We start from the raw sequence: 21,200 nt of genomic DNA, 5'->3' as shown, positions 1-21,200 counted from the left end.
CATTTTCCTCGATTTATCGCTGGGCCTTGTCGTAAATTTCCATGAAAATACTTCGAAATCAAGGCAGAATTCTTGATGCTAAGTTTAGTAACTGTAAAAGTGCTCAACATCAATATCTTAAATCATATAATGAATGGTCTATGACCACAGCAAAATTGATAAAGCAATAAAAAGTGCCATAACTTTTGTATTAACTTTCAACAATTTCCAAAGACTTCTGATACTTACAGATTTATATCATACATAAATCACATTCATGACCAAGTTGAACTTTTACACCGCCGTTTTATAACTTTGTACATATTACTTCGTGCTATTTTAAGTACTAAGTGCTCATAGCCTGCAACAGTATCTTCTACCACAAATTACACCCATACCTTATATCACCAGTAATGACTTACTTTATGGCTACAAGTTGCATAATCAATACTACACGTACATGTACCTAACAGTACAGGAAACTCAGATACCAGACTGTGTAATCAGAGATGTACTTTTATCGACTGGACTGCCCCGTTACATTGTACCTGTTGCCTCCATGTGTACTCTAGGTAAAAATCAATCAAAGTAGGAGACTTTATGGTTTACTATGCCTCAGGGAGACAAACTGAACCATATCCTTATTGATTGCCTCCTGTATCTAATACACTTGTCTAGGATTGGCAATTAACAGAGACATAAATGCTGAGTCAAGAGAGGCTTCAACTCTAAAACATCGCAAATGTGGGAAACTTCAGCAATTTTGGCTTTTATCAAATGGTGCTACCAAGAAAGTGCATTTTTAACTTATCGATATGGATTTCCTTCTAGAATCTGCATTGATAGGATGTCTACTGTCTACTGCATAGGGTACTAGTATTTCTCTCTCCTTGCAAGTAGTGGACAGGTTGAACTGTTTGACTCAAACTTTGAGTAAGCAATGGGTGACAACATTCAGTTTTCTGTATTCTCTTCAAGCCTTTTCGCACAACACAGAAAGAACATAAAAAATGTCCATCATGGCAGCAAACGACTATTTTTAGGTCAAGTAGATACTATTGATCAAAACTATGGACAAATAAGGAAAAAGATTTGCTTATCTTATAACAAACAGCAAGGTCCTCACTTGTCTAGACATACTTATCACCAAGTAAACAACACAGAGAGGATCAAATGCTTATCGAATATGAAAATCTTACTGTACTTAAAAGGTGATTTTATAGCTGTCAAATATTAAAAACTACTACAAACACTACAAGTGTCAGAGAGAGTTGATGAACTGATGACAGAGTTTGAAATACTTTGATATAAACAGTATGTGCTGGCACCATACAAAATTACCTGTGCTACAGAAATCTTACCCGCATCATTTATTTTCTTCCTCTACCATCAAAAACAATGTTTCAGGTGTTGCCGTAATCTTATGTCTGTTATACTGCAGAATTTAGAATGTAACTGCAAACAGTGTAAGGCAAGAAGTCTGGGAAGAGATAAATACCAGTACCTACATGAATACATAGAGCAGTGCAGGTTAGGTGTAGGTAGACATCAGATTCAGAAACAGCAGGTGTTACTTTCAGCCCTAGATGTGTAATACGTGACCACTAGAGGTGGAAAATCTACATCTATTATACACCTAAATCTCAGTTAAAGGTCACGTTAATGCTGTTGTCAAACATTTCTAAGTACCTCAAACATTACCCAGGCCAGGAAGAGTGGACCGTTTCCTGTGGACGTGTTGTACGTGATCGCCGGAAGCACTTTTCACGTCAGGCGCTAAAGAGCGCTGTAAAAACCTGTCATTTCTTGTTACACAAGACAAAAAATGTCTGCCTAATTTCCAACCACCAGTTCAGGCCCTGTGTTTGATGCATGGTTTTGAGGAATTGAAATTTGAATATCTTCTTTCACATAGGTGCTACGTCTGCTTTAAGATTATGTCTACCAGAAACCAACTTTGAAAGTTTGATGTGACAATGGTAGTACGCAGGGGCTCCATATACATGCATGGAGTGGATTAAATTGTATGATCAACATATTATTATAATCAATAAAGTTACTATAGTTAGGACTGATCTACATTCTTGAAAACCAGTTCCAAGACACTTCAGCTAGGTTGAAGAGCAGCTTCTCGCACCCAAAAAAATCATCTGCACCATTTGACATGCCAGATATCGATAGCCTGGTTGCTGGTAAAGACCTCAACTAGATTTTCTCTACAAAACCTCTCTAGACCCTCATTGGAAAGCGTTCCTGGCCTGGCTCCAGAAATAGGTCAAAACCGCATTAAGATCGGACCTGGATTCTTTCAAGAACTGGTTCCCCAGACAACCTATCTTGACCAGCCTCAGCCCCTGGTCTAAATGGACCCAGTCTAAACTCCAAGTGGTACAGGGATTACCGATTTATTTGTTTTGCCCACACATATTGATTCTGGCTGTGTACTCAGATGGCTTGTCCCACTGGCAAATCAATGCACAGACAAGGCTTGGCCCTATATTGCTACAGCAAGGACATGTGTGCAAAATACCTGTTCTTAGTGCAAGATTTGATTGTGTCAATAGGTCAGTACACGGGACAGCGGTGTCCCAATCTGCGAAAATGGAAATGCCTCAGCTCGTTCAATCACTGTGGCCAATAACAAATTGTATCATTTCCTTTAAGTGGTCCTGATTTTGATTGCTTCCTAGTAGGAACATTTCTCTTATAATTGCAGCACTGCAAACTATTTCTCAGCTTTAGATACTTCTTAAATCAGATTGGCAGAAAATTGCATGATATTACTAAGTTGCAGATATTGTATGCCATAGACAGAAGTGCAGCAATTGGTCCAATCAGTATTGCTGCATTTGTAGATTGGATGTGGCATTGAATATGGCTACGGAGATTCCTACTGGAACACATTGCAATACAAACGTTAGGAAGAACACATGGTTTTTATCAAACTTGCACATTTGAGTTCAGAAGAAGGCTGCTTTCCATCAGAACTGACCTTTGTTGACACAGACCTCTGGAATTTTGACATTTTCTTGCAGAACTTTGGACCCATGGAGAGATATATCTTACAAGACGTCAAATCTTTATCAGGCAACTTAATCAAACCTCTTCTATAAAACAACAGGGGGACATTAGCGTACTTTTCCTGCTATCAGGAAAAACGCAGAACCTTGACCTCCAGATCCAATACAAACAGAGCCGGTACCTGTCATAATTTGGGTCTTGACAGAAGTGACACAGCAGAAATTTTCTGGCAAGGAATCCGTGAAGATTCAAGGATATTCCTAAAGGCAGTTTCAGACTGATGGAACTTAGACAAGTGATGGGTTTGGTATGGCAGACAATATAGCTGCTGAGTCGATGCATGATGGAAATCAAACAATAAATCATCATATTAACAATAAGATGTCATAATTGCATTTCTTTACCTATGATGGATATTTATACTATAGTTGTGGGAAAAGGATGCACAAACTTTGTACTAGATAACTTCTAGGAAAGCACTGAAAGAATTCTGACAATTCTGTGATATTGTTTTTATGTGGGTGGGGCGCACGCCCTGTACTGTTGGTCAACACTAGTAATTGTCTAAATAGACAGTGTTTGTTTGTGCACCCCCACAGAAAACATGGAAGACATCCTACCAGGGTTCAGCTTTCATTTCCACATTGCTGACATTTTCGGAAAATATGGAGATGGCAACTCTATACTTCTCCTAATAAATCAAAACAATGTACAGCAAGATATGTACAAAACATCTAACAAGAAAATGAATACTTTTTGAGATAGGCTGATTTAAGTTATAAAGACAGATGAAAATATAATATGTACATCGTTGAAGAGGTTCATCAGTCAGGTAGAATTAACAGTTAGTAGAAATTCTTCGATCAGTGACTGTATTTTTGTAGATTACGTACCTCCAAAAATACAGTCACTGATCGAAGAATTTCTACTAACTGATAATATGTACAATATGCACTTTTCTTATTTTCATATTACACGTAGTACCATTAGAAAGTAGTAAACAAAAGACAACCATGAATGCAATACGCCCAGTCTGGGCAAGGCTATATAACTGCAATCAATCAAACCCTACACTAGTAGATGGTTAGGATAGCTGACTTGAACCTCTCACCTTTTTGCACCTAGAACTGATACAACCTTGTTTTGATTTTCCAGTCTGCAGGCTCACAGCACTGGGTATCTACACCAGGAATTTGCAAAGAAGCCCCCAGGCTTACTGACCCTGTACCCTGATCTCTCTCCAGTTTCACTCCCCTGTCCCATGTAGCCTGACCTTCTGTCCCTCTATGTAAATTGGGCACACCCACACACCCCCACAAGAATGATGGGTCAGTCCAAAAATAACAGAATTGCTTTGACCCCCATGACCTCTGCTAAAACTGATTTTCTTGTCCCAGGCACTTCATCCTAATCGCATTTCTCCTTTGTTAACCTTCTCTCTACTACTTGGCCCATCAGCAACACCAAATCAGCTTTCTCAGCAGGAAGACAGTTGAATGTCTTCAGGAGCCTTTGGTCTTGTGCGTAGCGAAGTCTCAGCCTCAGGAGCCTCAGGAATCGGAGTGCTGAATGTTAAAGAACCCAACACACTTATCAAGAACAGTAGTTTTTTTTTCTTCACATGTTAGTAAATGGCTCTCAAAACTACCAAAACTCGATCAAAAAAATTTAGGTTCCTCCTTGCAATGATTATGTTTCTTTGATATGAAAGACCTGCCCCACGCACAGACATTCACTGGTTGTCCTCACCCTACTACCCAATGACTGTGAAGAATTCCACCACTCTAAAGGTCGTGACCCTATGACAGTCATGTCAGTGGCTGAGTGTGGACCAACATGTTCACAAACACAGCCAGAATTGAAGGCACTTCTTAGCGACTCCCCATTTAAACTTTACTGATCATCAATCTTTGAAGACTTCAAAGGACATACAGTACAACGGACTGTAGTATAATGATTGCCCTCATATCACATTAACGTCTTTCTGGCAAGTTTAAAAGGCAACGCCATAATTGCAATTACATGCACCTTCTTGTTTTTTTTAAAAAAACAGATAAATAATTCTGTCGATGGGAATCAATACCTAGGTATAGTTCATACATATAAATTTCTGGCACAGCAGGCAGCCACAAGACTAAATGCTCATGTGTACGCCTCAATTTTACAAGCAAGGGACAAATAAAATAGCAGACTGACAGTTAGTGTACTTGCTATACCATTTAAACCTAATGAATGATACCATAATCGTTGACACAATGCAAATGCTTTAGTAATGATTTATCACACTTGATCATCTGACTACAAAGGCTGTCTGTTTCAAACATACTCAAGTTCAACCTGGGCAACTCTGTTGACGATTGATGCTGCACTGAGATGGATATCAGCTTTACTAACAAGAGTACTTCAATATTACAATATGGCAGCAATGTTTTCCCATGCTTAATCATTACAAGTTTGTAAGTAAGTATTAAGCAAGTAAATGTTTCATACCCTTTCAAGAAACTCAGACTTATAACCTCTTTCCCCTTCCTCTGTAGTATTTGTTAGTTTGTGATTTTTGCCTGAAGATCAAGTTTCTATAAAGCGGCCAAAGAGAAAGGAAGAATGTAAACAATTGCTGTGTGGCTATGGTAAGATTCTACCCCCCCAAAATTCCATGTCTATAGCGATGTAACCTAAAGCTGGTATCAACTCTAGTGTATGCAGTATAAACAGTGGAAGGTCAAGAGTACATATTGCCATGTACACAGGGGGGCAGGGAGGAGCAAAGACACCCGGCTGGGAAAGGGCATCAGGGTATTTAGTAAACACTGCTTTGTGACGTCTGTTTAACCGTGACTTTTGGCAGAGAGAGAGACAGAGTGACCAAGACACACAAACAGGTACTATGCGACGTGTGATGTCATGTGTGATGTCATCGGTCCAGGTGCAGCCAAGGGCAACTGTGCCAACGTCTCCGGCACTTTGCGGAATGTTTTTGCGACAGTCGGTTTTCAAGTTGTCACATTTTTTTCTTAAAAGGGTCACAGGGGTCCGACACAGACAAGAACTCCGAAGTCTAATGTGTTTCCTAAGACTAACAGTTACGCTGTAAGACTATCCCTCTTCCTACCATGTTACTACAATTTATGAGAGTACGAGGGTTGTGTATTTGACAAGTCTTAAGGCATATATTCAAGCATGCCAGTTATATTACAGCAATTATCCATTGTGGGAAAATCAGGGCACAGTTAACAGACTCTCTATACCTGACTGCTAAGTCAAATGTAAGCAAACAACTGTGTCAAGTTTAAATGAAGGATAAAAGCCGTGTTGTCTGATCACAAGGGCGGAGGCTAAGCATGCCTCTAACATCTAAACAAAGTGAGCCCAATGGGCCAGACTTGGCCCCCATCCAAGTGTCGCAGGTCTTTTGAAGTAGACTTTGTGTGGGAATGTGGAACAACGCTTTTAGAGGGACAAATTACAGTTGCAAGTGCATCATCGTTGTGGTGGGTAGACACTGAAAGGGATCGCACTTACAGAAAAAATTCACCTACTTGCTTGAAAGTTAAACACTAGCCTGTTCTTGTAACAACTAGAGCACCTAGGAATGCCATTGGTTTCTCACCACCCAGAGCTTGGTTACAGACAAGGATGGACTACAGGGAGGGGAGTTGTGTGACAATGAAATGTTGGTTAAATTTTCAGGGGTTATCAATGATGGCATCTTCATCTTCAGTAATACTGTATCCTATGTTTTATGTTGACTTTCTTGATGAAAACCTTCATCATCATCCCCAAACATTTTATCATCTATCCCGCATTCACCCTCTCCTTCCCCCAAAATCATTATTGGCGTATCCCTCAGTCCTACCTTAACTCCTCGACCCTTTCCCCATCATTCCTGATCTGTCCCTAAGTACTGCCAATGGAGACTTACCTGTCAGTGAGCTTTTCAAGCTACACTTCCTGACTGGGTAAACCTCAACCTCTAAACAAAGGTAACATTAGGCAGCTTATCTCTAGATGCATGGGAAACAGACACAACATCTTATACACCCTATCTAGGTTTACCTACATATATAACCAGTCCTTTCACAACCCAGACCCATCAATTACAGTATGTCATACCTCTTATCTTTGAACTTTCTCAACTACCACGTCCTGTTTGCCTCCCCCCTTGAGAGTTTAGAAAATGAGATCAAGAACAGTTGTTCCAGGAGTTATATCTCCTGCATCAGTCTCCAAGGCTTCCCTTCAGCCCATTAGTCCAAGAGGGAGGGGAAACTGAGTCAAAGCCAATCAAAGCTTACCGTAAGAAAAGGCACTTACCTCTTCAGCCCACGTGAAAATCTATCTGTCACGAAGAGAAAGGAGTCGTAATCCTAACTAAAATAGACCAAAGGACCGAGTGACAAGAGAGCAAACATGCCTTTATATTCTGAGTTTCCGGTTCGAGATGCTATTATCAGTTTTGGCTCCAAGAGACTTTGAAAACCTTACACTTGATGCTTAACATTTACTGTGTGGAAACATTAAAAACATAACAGACTGCAATTGTGGAAGGATGTTTAAAGGAAACTGTGGAGAAGTGGGTATCACTATCCCATCAATATCAATTTTGTGTACGACCCCTGACCTAAAGGTAATCCCCAGCCTGATAACTGGAAGCTTTTATCAGACTTTACCTTTGCACAAACATGAAACAGCATCCTTTGTCACCATTCCCTCCCACACACACCAAAACATGGTCTTCCTGTCTGGGGCCAAAATTCGCAACTGTGAGACTACTGGGTATGAAGACAACCTTGTAATAGTTACTTATATAAGTCATAAATATAAACTCAACTTCGATTCCAACCTTTCAAGTTTTACATCCCAATCACTCTGGATAGGTTTTCTTTTCCTAAGCGATATCTAACAACCTAACTACAACTTTTGAACGTGGGGAAAGTAAACCATTATTCGATTTCAAAGCTGACCCACTTATATTGAAATGAACCCATTTTTCTTGTTCCGCCCACCAGTTGACCACATTCCTAGGATATCAACACACAGCGCAAACAACAGTAAAAGGAAGTAGGTAACCTGTCAAGAGCTGTTCAGCCATCTCCACATGCTGTTAAGGGTTGGATTTTCCACGGCACTTGATTTTATTCGGGCCCCCTCGAAAAATCGCGGTGCTACTCTGGCTGGGTCCCGGCAACACCATGGCACTTTTGTCCCGCCGAACCAGCAACATAGGTGGCAGAAAATTGATCCATTGTTGTGGTTCAACAAACAGGTGAACTCTGCCAACCTTCAGGACAATGCCGAAATTGGCCTAACGCCCGAGAACGCAGTTACAGTCAACTGAAACCCACGCCATATTCGACCTTTCTGGTTTAACATAATTAGAGACGACACCGGCAAGCTTTACACTGCTTGTTGTGACACCATGTTTATCTTCACGGAGCATTCTTCAGCGCTATAAATAGACGTAGCGGCAACGCATCACCCTTACTTTGGGACGTCAATCTTGCCCATGTGAAAAACGGTGGACAAACAACACATATACAGGCTCACTTAAGGATACACACTGGCATTTCATTGAACAAAGGTGCGATGATGTTAATCGGTAAACGATACGTGACACTGACAAACATTGACATTGACCTGTGTCTAGCGCCCGGGTGTCAAGTTCGGGAGAACAATCTGGAGGCTCCAAATTTGATACGTTGGGTTTTATGGGAACGAGAATACCCTGCGATATAAGTGACAGGTATTTCTATGCCTCGTAACAAGCTGGCATGCAAAGGGCTACATGTAGTACTAGTACTACTAGGCCCTCCACACTACAGAGGATAGCAGAGCTCACTTATACTGAGAATATAGCTTAGCAAAGACAGGCCCAGAAAAGCCATACTGTCCTCACTAAGGATATGTCTGGATGGGCGTGGCAGGGTGGACCCATATGCAGTCATACTACCCGCATTTTGTTTGCTGGGAAATTTTAATCCAGGTGCATTCAGACATTGATAAACAAAGAAACATCACTCCATGTCAAGCCACTGTCTCCCATTGAAAACTCACTCAAGCAATTGTCAACAATCTTGGATACCTGCGATCGACTGTGGGTAGGTTACCGGGAGTTTTCATTCCTGTAGCGGAAATTCTCATTGGTTTACAAAACAAGAGTTTGTATTTCAGACGGTATCGTTTATACATAGTCCATCTTTTTAGTTTTACAGTGATTTCTGTACTTGTCTGTGTCAATTTGAGCCTGCAGTAAAGCAATAATAATAGGACCACATTTTGATCAATGAAAGGGGATCATTCTACATTTCATACATTTATAATAAAATTGTTAGACATTACACAAGCAAACGTAAGTCTCCAACATCACTTCAAAGTTCATTAGCCAAATCAGCTGTTTACTTGCTGGAAATCAAGAACAGACAGTAATATCCAGAAAGTTCCAAGTTTTACTACTTTGGTTAAATATCTGCACACTTTCAATTTAGACAGAACAGGAACACGTAAGTAGAAGCAGACATTTGTAGTAAAAATTTCTCTTCTATGTTTATTTATAACCCGTACTCTACCCCCAGAAAGGAGCCAGTGCCCATGACCCAAGCCTGCTTAGCAAGAAATTTACAACGTCTTTTCACCTTTCACACTGAATCTTTGCATGGATGGACACAGAAAGGTCAATGCCATTGTGGGCAGTTCATTCACCCCAACAGTGTACTTCAGTCTACATTTGCTTCAAGGTCAACATTCCCTGCAGGGCTGATACAGTAAATTAATTTTAAGTTTGTAGGACTTACACAGGATGGCACCTGCCCCGTGGGAGGCCATTACCTGGTCTCCACTAATGCTCAAAAGCCTTGAGTACAGGCAAAAGTAAATGGGATAAGCAGGGAAAGGGCAAAGGGGCACATGTGTTAGAGGTTTAGAATTAATTTGAGGTGAAGCAGGCAGGTAAAATGATGTCACATGGCTGTTATGATTTTACCTTGTTAAATCGAAATGCAGACAAAATGACAGTTCTCCCAATTTTCTTTCTTACAAACTATAGTATAGTTTTATTACAAATCTATCATCTTTACTTCACAATATAATTTTTATATAATACACAAAGTTACAGAGTAGAAGACATACAATTAAATGTTGGCCACTTTGTAACTTAGCCAATATTTTTCCCTAGCTGAGCGGCAGTTTTGAAAGGATTTCAAGGCCAAGGCAACTCTGGGTGGTCGACACACTTGGTCAGAGTGGTTTCCCCATGTGGCTGGAGGTTATAGAAATAGGATTGCCCTTGGCCTTGGTCCCCCCTCCCACAGACCTACACAATAGTCTGAACTTCTGAACTTCCTGCTGGTGTGGATGTAAGGCTTTAACACACTGTCTACTTGTTAGGGTAAGGAAGACAGATGACTAGGGCAGCAACCTCTACGCTACTTTTGAAGAAAGCTGGAAACTGAGGCCAAATTTGTGACTGGCATTCACATTTGTGGCAAGATGAAAATCAGACAATGTACATACCTTCTGTTGTCACCCTTTGGAAGCACTTTTAGCTTCTAATATCTTGATAAAACTTCAGAATGGTGTCATATAGAAGCCGCAGGATACACGGTAGTCGAGATTTAGAACTGGCATTTCTGATTATGAAAAGTCTGCGAGTTTGGATCTTTTATAGCATCAAGAGGGAAACTGTAGACAACTAAAAGGGGGATTAAGATTGTGATCTGAAATCAGGAAGAAATACACCAGACAAACATGATACTGGTATCTCAATTTAAACAAAGCATCCCCCAGACTTCTGGCTCTTTGATGCTTATCTATTGGAAGACACTTTCCTTTCATCAAGTTGAACTACAATGTTTTCATTCTTCAGCAGGGCACAAAACACGACCACTTCCTTCAAGGCCATGTTTGAATAGTTGGAGGCAGATATGGCTAAAGTTACTATCAATTAAAAAGGCACCCCTGTGAGAAGGAATCTTGAATTCCTGATTAAATCCTTTAAGGTCTAGACACAGGCCCTAGAATTTCAGGGCAGCAAAGGTTACCCAAGCTCCCTACGATTGTTTCAGTCACCAACTCAAAGTGGATTATTACAGAACATAGACACAACAGCGACAGCTGCAGAAAAGGTGGGGTCTCATGATAACCACTAAGGACAGGGGCTGTCTATGAAATTCATTTTCTTTTGGAAGACAAACGACAGGCATTTGATCAAGTTCCTTAATATCATATCACACTACTGGTCCGCCAGGATGTAAAGGACTATGATAAGGACTTGTGTATATACTACTAGTGACTCATATAGAAGCATTATAATAATTTATATAGATAAGAATACCACTTAATGACCACCTGTCCACATAGTCCCGGAGTGGTCTCTTACTTAGGCAGTTTTCACTGTATGCCCTGTTACCATGGAAACTGTTGCCACAACAACCACAACAAAATCAACAACAGAATTACCTCGACCTTCTACAAAGTCCAACCCATTCCCATAACAATTGACTTTACGAGTCCGGCACTACTACGTGACCATAGACACTAACTCCAGTTGACACAAGGCACCTAACCATCTTGTTTTTTTATCAGTAGACATAAGTACCCACCACCTGTGTACAGTTTACCTTCCTCCCTGTCTTACACACACCCATACCTTTCCCAATTATTACCACGTTGACATAACACCAAATACGGACATTCCTACTAGCATATTCCTATACGAATTGGATGGACCTTATCTACGCCTTCCAAATTCCTTTTTGTTTACAAGAGTCGCATAGATGAAACTCATACACCTTTTTACTTATAGCTACAAACTATCTTTAAGGTATGCCAGTTATTTTAAGGCCAGTCTTCTTCAGGTATTTGAGCGTACAAGAGCTTTGTTCCCAGGATACTGGCACTGGACAACGGTATTTGCCGCAGCGGGAATTTTAAGTACCGTAGACCGACGTTTGGCTCCAGACATTCCTTCGCTTATCTCTCGCTGAAGAGTAGTAACAAGTAACCAGTTACCTGTGTAGTCCAGTTATCTCTCGACCTTCTCGAACCACAGGTAATTGTATGACAACCATAAGTGCACATCAAGAGCGTTGTCAATATTATCAGAATCCCCTACAACGGGCTCTCAGGGGAACGTCAATGGCTAAATAGTTTACAGTCGGGGTTACCTGGCCACGTCGCCGTTATGTGTATAACTATCCATTATCAACAATCAATCTGTACAACTTAAGAATGATACAATCAATATAGAGGAATAGGGTACACTATCAGAGGAATACTATGACGAAAACTTAACCTTAGCATTTCATAGGTGTACAGGTGAACTAAATTCTCATTGATATACTGATCGCTAGTGTGTTACATAGTTGTAAGAAAATTTCAACTTTCAAATGAACACTTGGCATATATTCTCGGAAAATTATCTATAATGGATCTTAAATGCGGAATCATATAATATTAGTTCATGAAACCTTGCACTTTGGTTATGACTAAATGCAATTAAACATTTCTATGTCTAGAAAGAGTTTCTTTCAGTTTTCTGCTATTACAATCCTGTATTCTTTCAGCTTTCCAGGATTCAAGATGTTTCTATTTTATTGCAAGATATATACATTTTTCTGCAAATTTTCTTCATACCTTCCGTCCCTATCTATCGATAACATATCCCACACAGCATCTGTTGATGTTATCATATCAAAAATGAGGTGTTGACATATTCCATAATTATCAATAACACAAACCACAAGCTCTGTCACAGTCTGATCCCTACGATTGGTCACTTCTTTGTCTCAGACCTAAGCAACCTCCAGGCCACCCATGGTAGCATGTTTACCCCTTTACCACAATGATACGTTCCAAATAAAGGACCACTTGATTCTCTGGTGCAAATGCAATAAAGATCATATGTACAAAACAAGTTGGATACCTGATTGTATTGTTTTCAACACCATCCATCAGAAATCGAATCTTCAGTAATTGTGCCTACTGAAATGTGTCAATTTATCTTGTCTAACACAATGAGCAACTTCGTTATGGAAAGAATGGTTCACCTCAATTACTAATCTGATAGATTATTTTGATTATCCTAAATTAGAAACTAAATATTTTCGATCCCACCCACATTGAGGTATTAGCACTTACCACATAGGATTACTGATACCTAAATATGATCCTAGCTCTGGCTTTCTTAGCAGCCCTTTTTCTCTTTGAGTTCTAATTACATTGCTAGCACCTCTGTGTAGGAGCCGTGGAAAAACAGATTATTTTTGTGAGGCCAATATTGGAAAGACTGACTAATACTATGAAATATAACAGTACCAAGCTATTTGAGATAAATTATTTAATCAAATTTAAGGTTTATCATCATATTTTTTCAGTCTTTGATGCCTTAAATCAACAATAGTACACTACAAGGTGCTGGAACAGATAACACACTAAGAATAGACATTGTTTATGGGAAAGATTTCGCCACGGTGCAACCTCTGTTTACAAATCAACCAACCTGACCACTGCTTAGCGAAGTTAGTCCACTGGCAATAATTAGAGCTGGACCTTTCCAGTCAGCAGAAAAATAAGTTGTTGTAAGATAATACCTGCACACCTGGGTAATTATCGACTTAATCACCCACCACATGTATCTATTATTCTCCAGAGGAAATGTAAACCTTGTCCGAATTGTCCAAAAAGCTGTTGTGGCAATCCGAGACTCTCTTCCTCCGGAACCTCCATGCTTGGTTAGCTCCTTACCTTGTCTTGCGATTTTTTTCTTCGTCTCTACTTCCCTGGAGTTGCTTAAACGCACGACAATTTATCACAGCACCGCAGCCTTCTGCTATTACACTCTCTTCAACCGGTACATAAAATCCCACTCTACATCGACGAATCGAGCGCCTCGGCGGCGCCACAAGTTTGGTACGACCACCCACCTTAGAAAGCTGGCTGTTGATCCACTTAGCGAAGGTCTTCTTCTGCACGTCCTCTCGTTCGTCTGCAAAAAGAAGGAAAATCCCTGGTTAACAAACCGTACAAATCCGTGCAGCTGTTTAATTTACTGTAAATACAAAGCCATAACACTCCTAGGGGCTAATCCAAAGCAAACTTGCCCTTGTGTCTGGCCTGTTCACCATATGCCAGGCGGTGCTCCTCTTGCTTCATATTCATATCAACCATAATATATAACTCACATCCAATCACAGACAGGGGGTTAAAGTACAGTCTACTGGTGATAACATGTCTTCAGTTTAGACATCTTTATGGGAAAGGAGGTGGCAAATGTGATCCCTTGCCCACTCCAACATAGATCTCACACATTGTCCAGCTACATGGATAGAAGTTGTTTGTCCAAGTCTCGACTATGTGACAAATATTTAGCTTGACACTGAAGTACACAATGAGACACTGTGGCCGCAGACTGGCTTGACTTTCACCCATGAAACATAAACCACTGTCAAGTCTAGGACCAGTCCCACATTATTTCTCACTCCTCTTACCTGTGTCTTAGCAACATAATGGGTACAGAAAACAAGGCATTCTATAAGTCAATGCCATGTTTCCTTTCCATCTGTCACTTCATTTACTGTAGACCCAACAACTTATAACCATAGCACCAGGCATGCCAGGATTTTCATACAAAGTTTTGAGGCTATACCATTCAGAAAGGGGGGGTATGAATTATACAATCTACATCACAATGATGTAACACTCTTGGTCACCTATGAGAGGTATTTATTGCTTGCAAAAAAATATCAGTTTTGCAACCTTTGCAACTTTGTGTTTAACCTCAATGGCAAAGCTAATCCTTGAGCAATCTCACTTTGTGCCAAAGTGCCAACCCGTCAACCTTGGCTCTGACTTGGCATCAATTCAGCCCTGTCACACCTATGGCATAAATGCTTTCTCTTTACTGTAGGACGAACCCCTGACCACCCCTGGCTTCCCTCCCAGCTATGTCTGGAACGATCACCCTGACATGCTCACCTGAAACCACTCACCATGAAAATAATAACAGCAGTGTGAAAACTTGTTCAGAAGCTACCTTAAATTTCTTTCTACTAAACCACACCAATTTTATTTTTTTGATCTTGGACTTAAAAAAAAATTACTTTAATGTGATATCAGGTAATTAATTAAACTTTCCTATAAAAACAGATTGAGATGACAGTCTACACAGTTTCAAAAAGTGAACCTAAAATTTCACATAAAGATGTGTGCATACCCATACAGTAAATGTAGACTCAAAGTGAGAAGTTAAAAGTGTATCCTTCTTGGTGCCAAGAACGCCCTTGACCAACAAACAAATTTCCTCTCCGACAGTTTTACCATATGTTTCGCCCGCCCTTTAACCTACAGTCCATAACAAGGCACAGCAGTTCACAGATAGCAGAAAACAACAGCCAGGGCAGCAGACCTGTTGATAAACTTCCTAGCTTCTAATGGTAACAGACCCTGTTTCTTGTATCCCTTCCCTTGTATAGCTTCCACCCACCCCCAAATAAAGTTGCCAGTATCAACACAGTCTTGGTTTCCATTGAGAAATGTTTGGGGAAGTTTCTGGAAATACAGTGAGTGCACAGTACTTTGAAAGTTTGAGGGATAGCCTTAAGGTCATAATAACAAGAACTGTTTCCAGTGTCAAAATCTTCCAAATGTCTCCTTGCAAGGAAACAAGTTAACTTTAAACTTGAAGGAATAAACCTGACAGACAAACCTTGTTCAAGACTGGTTTCCGTGCAGTAGAAGATCTTAAAGTGACGCTGGCAGTGAAGTGAAAGAGGAAAACATTGCAAAGCGCGGCATTCCAAACAAAAAGACCCACCATATGGCTCACATCCACAGACACCTTCGAGTCAGTTGCGGTCGCTACAAAACTGAAAGCCAACAGACCGCCTGCCTTTAAATATTGCAAGAGAGCTCTAACTCGCAAAATTAGACAGCACAGCCTACTCTGTACCAGTCAAGCTCTTGCCTCCCCCACATACTAATGTCCAAAATAACAGGGAAAGACTTTGACACTGGGAACCCCTCCAAGTGACTTATGTAGGTCAATGAATGAAACTACAGCTAGTCTGCCAGACCGCCGCTATGCAAATCAGATGTCATCAGTGATACAGTTACACCACAATCAATGAAGCCAGCCCGCATCAAAGTTTCCAGAAGACAAAACAGTAACTAGAGAGAAAGTAACAACAAGGATCGAAGAAGACCACATACAACTGCCCTCGATTCGGGACAGCAATGAAAGGACCTGACATTCTTTGGGCCACCATTATGTAAACTTTGAGAGGCAGGGACTGATCCACATGTGCAACACATTCCTCCGCACAGGACACAGCCCCTACACCTCTCCAACATTCCAACTGGTCTACACATACACACCTACCAGGCTGCTAAGGGACAGATCACACAAAAAATACCTGTTTTTCTCACAAATCTGGCCCGCTTGTTGCCATCCACGCCTGTGCCACTGCTGTCACAGAAGCCTAGTGTTTATATCGGCAAGGAATTCCAACAATGCACGCCTCACTGTGCACTTCCCTTCACAAAATTTACATTGGCCCCGAACCATGAATAAACCCTGGGTGTGTTCCTCTGGCCAACTTCGGAAGAGACCATTTCAACAGAAAAAGACCCCGCTAACGTAGCTAAAAATCACTTCCGCTTCATTCCTAACAATTACAACAAAAACATTCACCATCATAAACAAGTTGAAATCAAACCAATGTCCACATAAGTAATATACACAAAGAAGTTTCTAACATTAACGTCCCCCACGTTGTAGTGGTACGGCCCACTACCATCAACAGTGAGAACTTCATTGAACACTAGCAAGTTGAGTATATCATCTAGTAAATTCTGAATGGAGCTTAATTTATTACACCACCTTCGTTCTGGTGTTTGGTCACAGTTCACAGGAGCTGAAAGGGGGTCAACTGATCTGATTACCTGGACAAAACAGTCTATTGTTGTCCAATTTGTGGTGATTATCCCTCTGCCCTTGGGGCATGAAGAGGTGCGTGACAAGCAGGTAGAGATAGGAAGATGCCACCCATATCCTCCCTGAAAAGCGGGATCCCAAAATTCAATCCGAAACCACAGGTTAGGGCTCAGCAACTCTTCTATGGATCCAGACCAGAATCCTACTTGCATTCAAAATCAATCTTCTTTACTAAATCAAATCACTATCTGATACTCGACTAACAAGGTAAGTTCCCCTATAATTGTACAACAGTACAAGCAATAACCAAGAAGCTCCTTGCAATAACTAACTTACTACCTTTACCTTTAAAAAGGTTGAAGGATAAAGAACCAAACACATTATTTTTAGTGTGGCTGACCCGATATACTTGGTTAGATTGAAGACATCACATTTATGCCTTCTCCCTTCATTCTAGCATATTACCAAGACCAACAAAAGAGCAACATTCAGTCTAGCTCCACCCCTTTCCTCAGTCTAACCACCCCACAAATCCTACCAGGTGCTTGCTAGCAAACTTGACAGTTGAATGCCTACCTGCCCTCAGGTCACTGTCATTCAAACTCATCACAAAGGCCAGCCCTGCGTCCCTTCATGTTACAACTTGTACAAAACACCTCATTTCCAAGCATTGCTTTTCTAGTACAGTGCTGTCAGCTTTCTTTGGAACTTTGTTGTTGCAGGCCAACAGGGCATGTTTTTCTTACCCTCTTCTGCGAAATGGAGTCACCTTTCACCGAGTCCAACTTCAGTCAAACCCGAATAATGATAACTAAACAAGGTTTCTTAGTACAAAGCTGAAACTTTCCAACACATGATGCAACAACATTAGATTCTTGACTATCTTACTGCAGTCTTCTTCAGTAGCAGTAGGACAATGTGATGTCAGTGCTAATTGTGCAGGGAACAAAGTTTTAGCTCTGTACCAACACAGACAAACTCTCATACTAGTACAATGTTTCTGTTGACTTAGGATTGAGCTATTCACAACTTTACACCAGAAAGGACAATCGTCATATGGACACTTCAGAGCTCTATTGCGAACTACAACGGCACAGCAGACACCTACATGTATCTCTGTCAGGTTCATAAAAGCTGTTGTTTTTGAAGAGCTACACTTGGAGCACAGCAGGTATCCTCACAAGCCCCAACTTTTGCAAATTAGCTTTGTCATACCGGTGTGTGACTTTCTAGGAAATTGTGTGGACTTTCTGTACCTCTCCCCTGTTGTCAAATGTTGACAGAGAGAAGTCAATGGTTCAAGTTGACTCCAAACATTTGCACACACCAACAAACAGGAAGAAGACATCCTTACTAGTACTCACGCTTGACCCCGGGACTTCTCAACTCCAAAATTCAACAAGGGCATAGGTGAAAGTTCAACTTTCTCAAATTCCTTTTCCGTAGTGCTACTGATTCACATTACTTACATCTGTACCACAAAAACAGCTCCAATTTTTTATCAATTCTTCCACAGCTCAAATTATGCCCAAAACTCAAGTTTATTTTTGTCCAGACCTCACAGAACTTATAAATGATCAGCAGAATACAGCCAGATGGGCAGAAGTAATGAAGAGAAACTTCACAGAATATTCTACAATGTACTACAGTATATTACATTCCTCTTCAGTACAGGTCCTAACAAAATACATCCATTAAATTGGACTATAAAGTTCTTGCTGTCATCCCAGCTCTAATTTATAACCTGTGAAATTTCTCTCCCAATAGATCATGAATTACCATTCAATACACTTGTCACATAGTTACTGGTAATTATCATGGCCATGATTTCCATAAAGCTATTGTTGCTCAATGGGGCGTGTAATTTCCTTTGACAAAGAACCAGCCAAACGTGTCCAGGGTACAATGTGGATGTCTCCTTTCTCTAAAAATAAAGCCAGGGGCAAGCTAGACCTTTCAAATTCAAACATTGATAGGGTGTATCCAGATACTATTCCAAACTCAAATAGTGGTGTGGAAACAGCATATTTGTAAGACACTTTTTTGTTCACTTTTTCAAAAGAGAACTCATGGAAATTTCACTGGTATAATTAGTTACCTAGACCATGGCAAGAGTACAAAAAGTTGAATGGGTGTGGTCAAATTTCGCAAATAGCAACCCAAGCTTATAACAAAAATCTCAGGAAGACAACAGCAAGTTGCTGTACTTTTAATACGTCATCAATAGTCGTTATACAAACTTGCACTCATTTTGTTTGGTCTGTCTTGGGCTCATTTACAAGATTTACAACAAAATTAATTTCTCCTTGGCCTAGTTTCATACCCAGGGGAACTTGGATCCAAAATAAGGACCCTTGATGATGTCATTGTTGTGGCAAAAACGTCATAAAAACAACTCTTGATTAGGTGTCTGTGGTAACGGTATGTGTGAGGAAAAATCTGGCCATTGTTCCTACACAACCTCACCTGACCAAACACTGGCCTTTTCACCTACACAGTTGTTAGAGGCTTTATTGGTGATGTGTATTGGCACACACGTGGTGTGAAGTACTAGCTGAGCACATTCAGCTGACCTTACCTGGCCTCAACCGTTCTATGATCGATGCTCTTGTTCATATTTGAAATACCTAGGTATCTGCCTTTCCTTTTGGCCAGTTTGGTCGTAGTAGTAACTATGAAATTCTTGCACAGAAAGCATAGTTAACGGCAGATATCAAGTCTTGCTATGACAGCTACTTGTACTGTTGTAGATAGCATTACCTACATATGATAAAGCAGAAATATTTTCTCTTGATCAAGAAGAAACATACTGGGTTCAGAAGTAGAACTAGGTATTGCTATCACGTATCAAACCTCGTTTTTTTCCCCTACAGTCCCTTCTTTCAGCAAATTCAACGTCAAACTTCGCACTTCAAGTCTACAGTACACAGTATTCCATTGAAATTGCCCAGTGCTGCTTTTGATCACACAGAAACCAACAGAGCATGCCTGAACCTCTGCCAGCTGATATTATCTGTTCCAGACTGCCCAATTTTCCTTAGCCAATCAGCAGATGATTAACAGCTGTCAAGGTTTAATTACCTCAGCAGAGAGAACCACTTCAGAAACTTTTGTTTCTTTAGCAGGCCACCAATACTCTACTCGAGAACGAACGCAAAGATGGCAATCAGAGTCTCAACAAACCACTTCATTTCCATCAAGAAGCCTAGGAACGCTTTCATTTCTTTCCAAAACTCATTCGATAAACAGCGAAACTGGCATAAGGACAATCCGGTAACCCCGGCAACTCCTTACAAAATCTCTCCAAGCCTGTTTGCAAACTGTGAAAACCTGGGGATGGTTTGACATTTGACCCCTGGCTTCACCTGGTGACTGAGCCATGTGGTTTCCATTTCAGTTCGACCACGGCCCATGACACTCACCAAATTCCTGCCACAAAAGGAGAGTTTTGTCCTCACACTGTTGTTGTGCACACAGACATCGTGGTATGGACATAACCCAGTTCCTGGCCACCTCCCACATTGGGCGAGGCTTCTGCTGACATTTTGGAGGGGGACTTTTATTGATTCTTTGTCAATCTTCAGGTCACCGAAGGTGAATGACATGGCAGCCATCTTGGTTCAAGAAAACACAACAGCGTTCTCTTCCATATGGCTTTCTACAATAAAGCTTATAATATACGTGAATCGAAGAACACTACAACTTTCATGACTTTGAAAGAAGGCTTCAAGCTGCAGATGACCTGAATCATGCTGCACCAAAAACCGTAGTGCAATTAGTTCTACCTTCAAATTACAGCCAATCCATCAGACTAACTTGTGATTCAAGTTCTAAAGAGACTCTACAGCTTTTAAAGTGGCTACAAAACAATTTTGGCAGTTTGTTCTCACTGGTTGCTAGGAATAACTCCCTATAGGCTACCACAGCTGCAAGGTTTCCCAGCTATTTTGGATATGCCTCATGGGGGCTTTGTGATAACCAATACTTCTGATACAAGATACAGCAAAATTGAGCCTCATATACTGATCAAACATATCATTGACGTATATCACTGACGCAGGTCTCCAGGCTTAGCTGGTAGAGAATCTCCAAAGCAACAAAGCTTGACGTGTTCGGGGGATAATTTACGAGGGAACACTAAATGGGCTCAAAACATGTACATAAATGTTACGCAGCTGTACCACTGCAGTACATGCAACATACACTGATCACATATCCACTGCTATCAAGTAACCAAGATATAGTGAAAAAATACGTAGTATTTAAAAAAAAC

The 21,200-nt window shown here is 40.7% G+C and overlaps 1 protein-coding gene across 17 annotated transcripts in view; it reads right to left on the bottom strand.

Moving 5' to 3' along the window:
* Positions 1–21,200, bottom strand: part of LOC109481190 (dystrophin-like) — a 204,793-nt gene that overhangs the window by 163,909 nt on the left and 19,684 nt on the right. For 15 of the 17 annotated variants that reach the window (XM_019783695.1, XM_019783706.1, XM_019783708.1 and 12 more), the window contains one exon: positions 13,920–13,981. In XM_019783695.1, coding sequence (XP_019639254.1) covers positions 13,920–13,981 — 62 coding nt within the window. Of the gene's footprint in view, positions 1–13,919; positions 13,982–14,096; positions 14,164–16,406; positions 16,503–21,200 lie in introns of those variants that run through there. The other 2 variants (XM_019783710.1, XM_019783698.1) reach the window with 2 other exon arrangements.

Source organism: Branchiostoma belcheri, unplaced genomic scaffold, assembly GCF_001625305.1.
Source record: "Branchiostoma belcheri isolate BF01 breed outbred unplaced genomic scaffold, Haploidv18h27 scaffold54, whole genome shotgun sequence".
Classification (NCBI taxonomy): Eukaryota; Metazoa; Chordata; class Leptocardii; order Amphioxiformes; family Branchiostomatidae; genus Branchiostoma; species Branchiostoma belcheri.
This window is presented reverse-complemented; position numbering and strand designations above follow the sequence as displayed.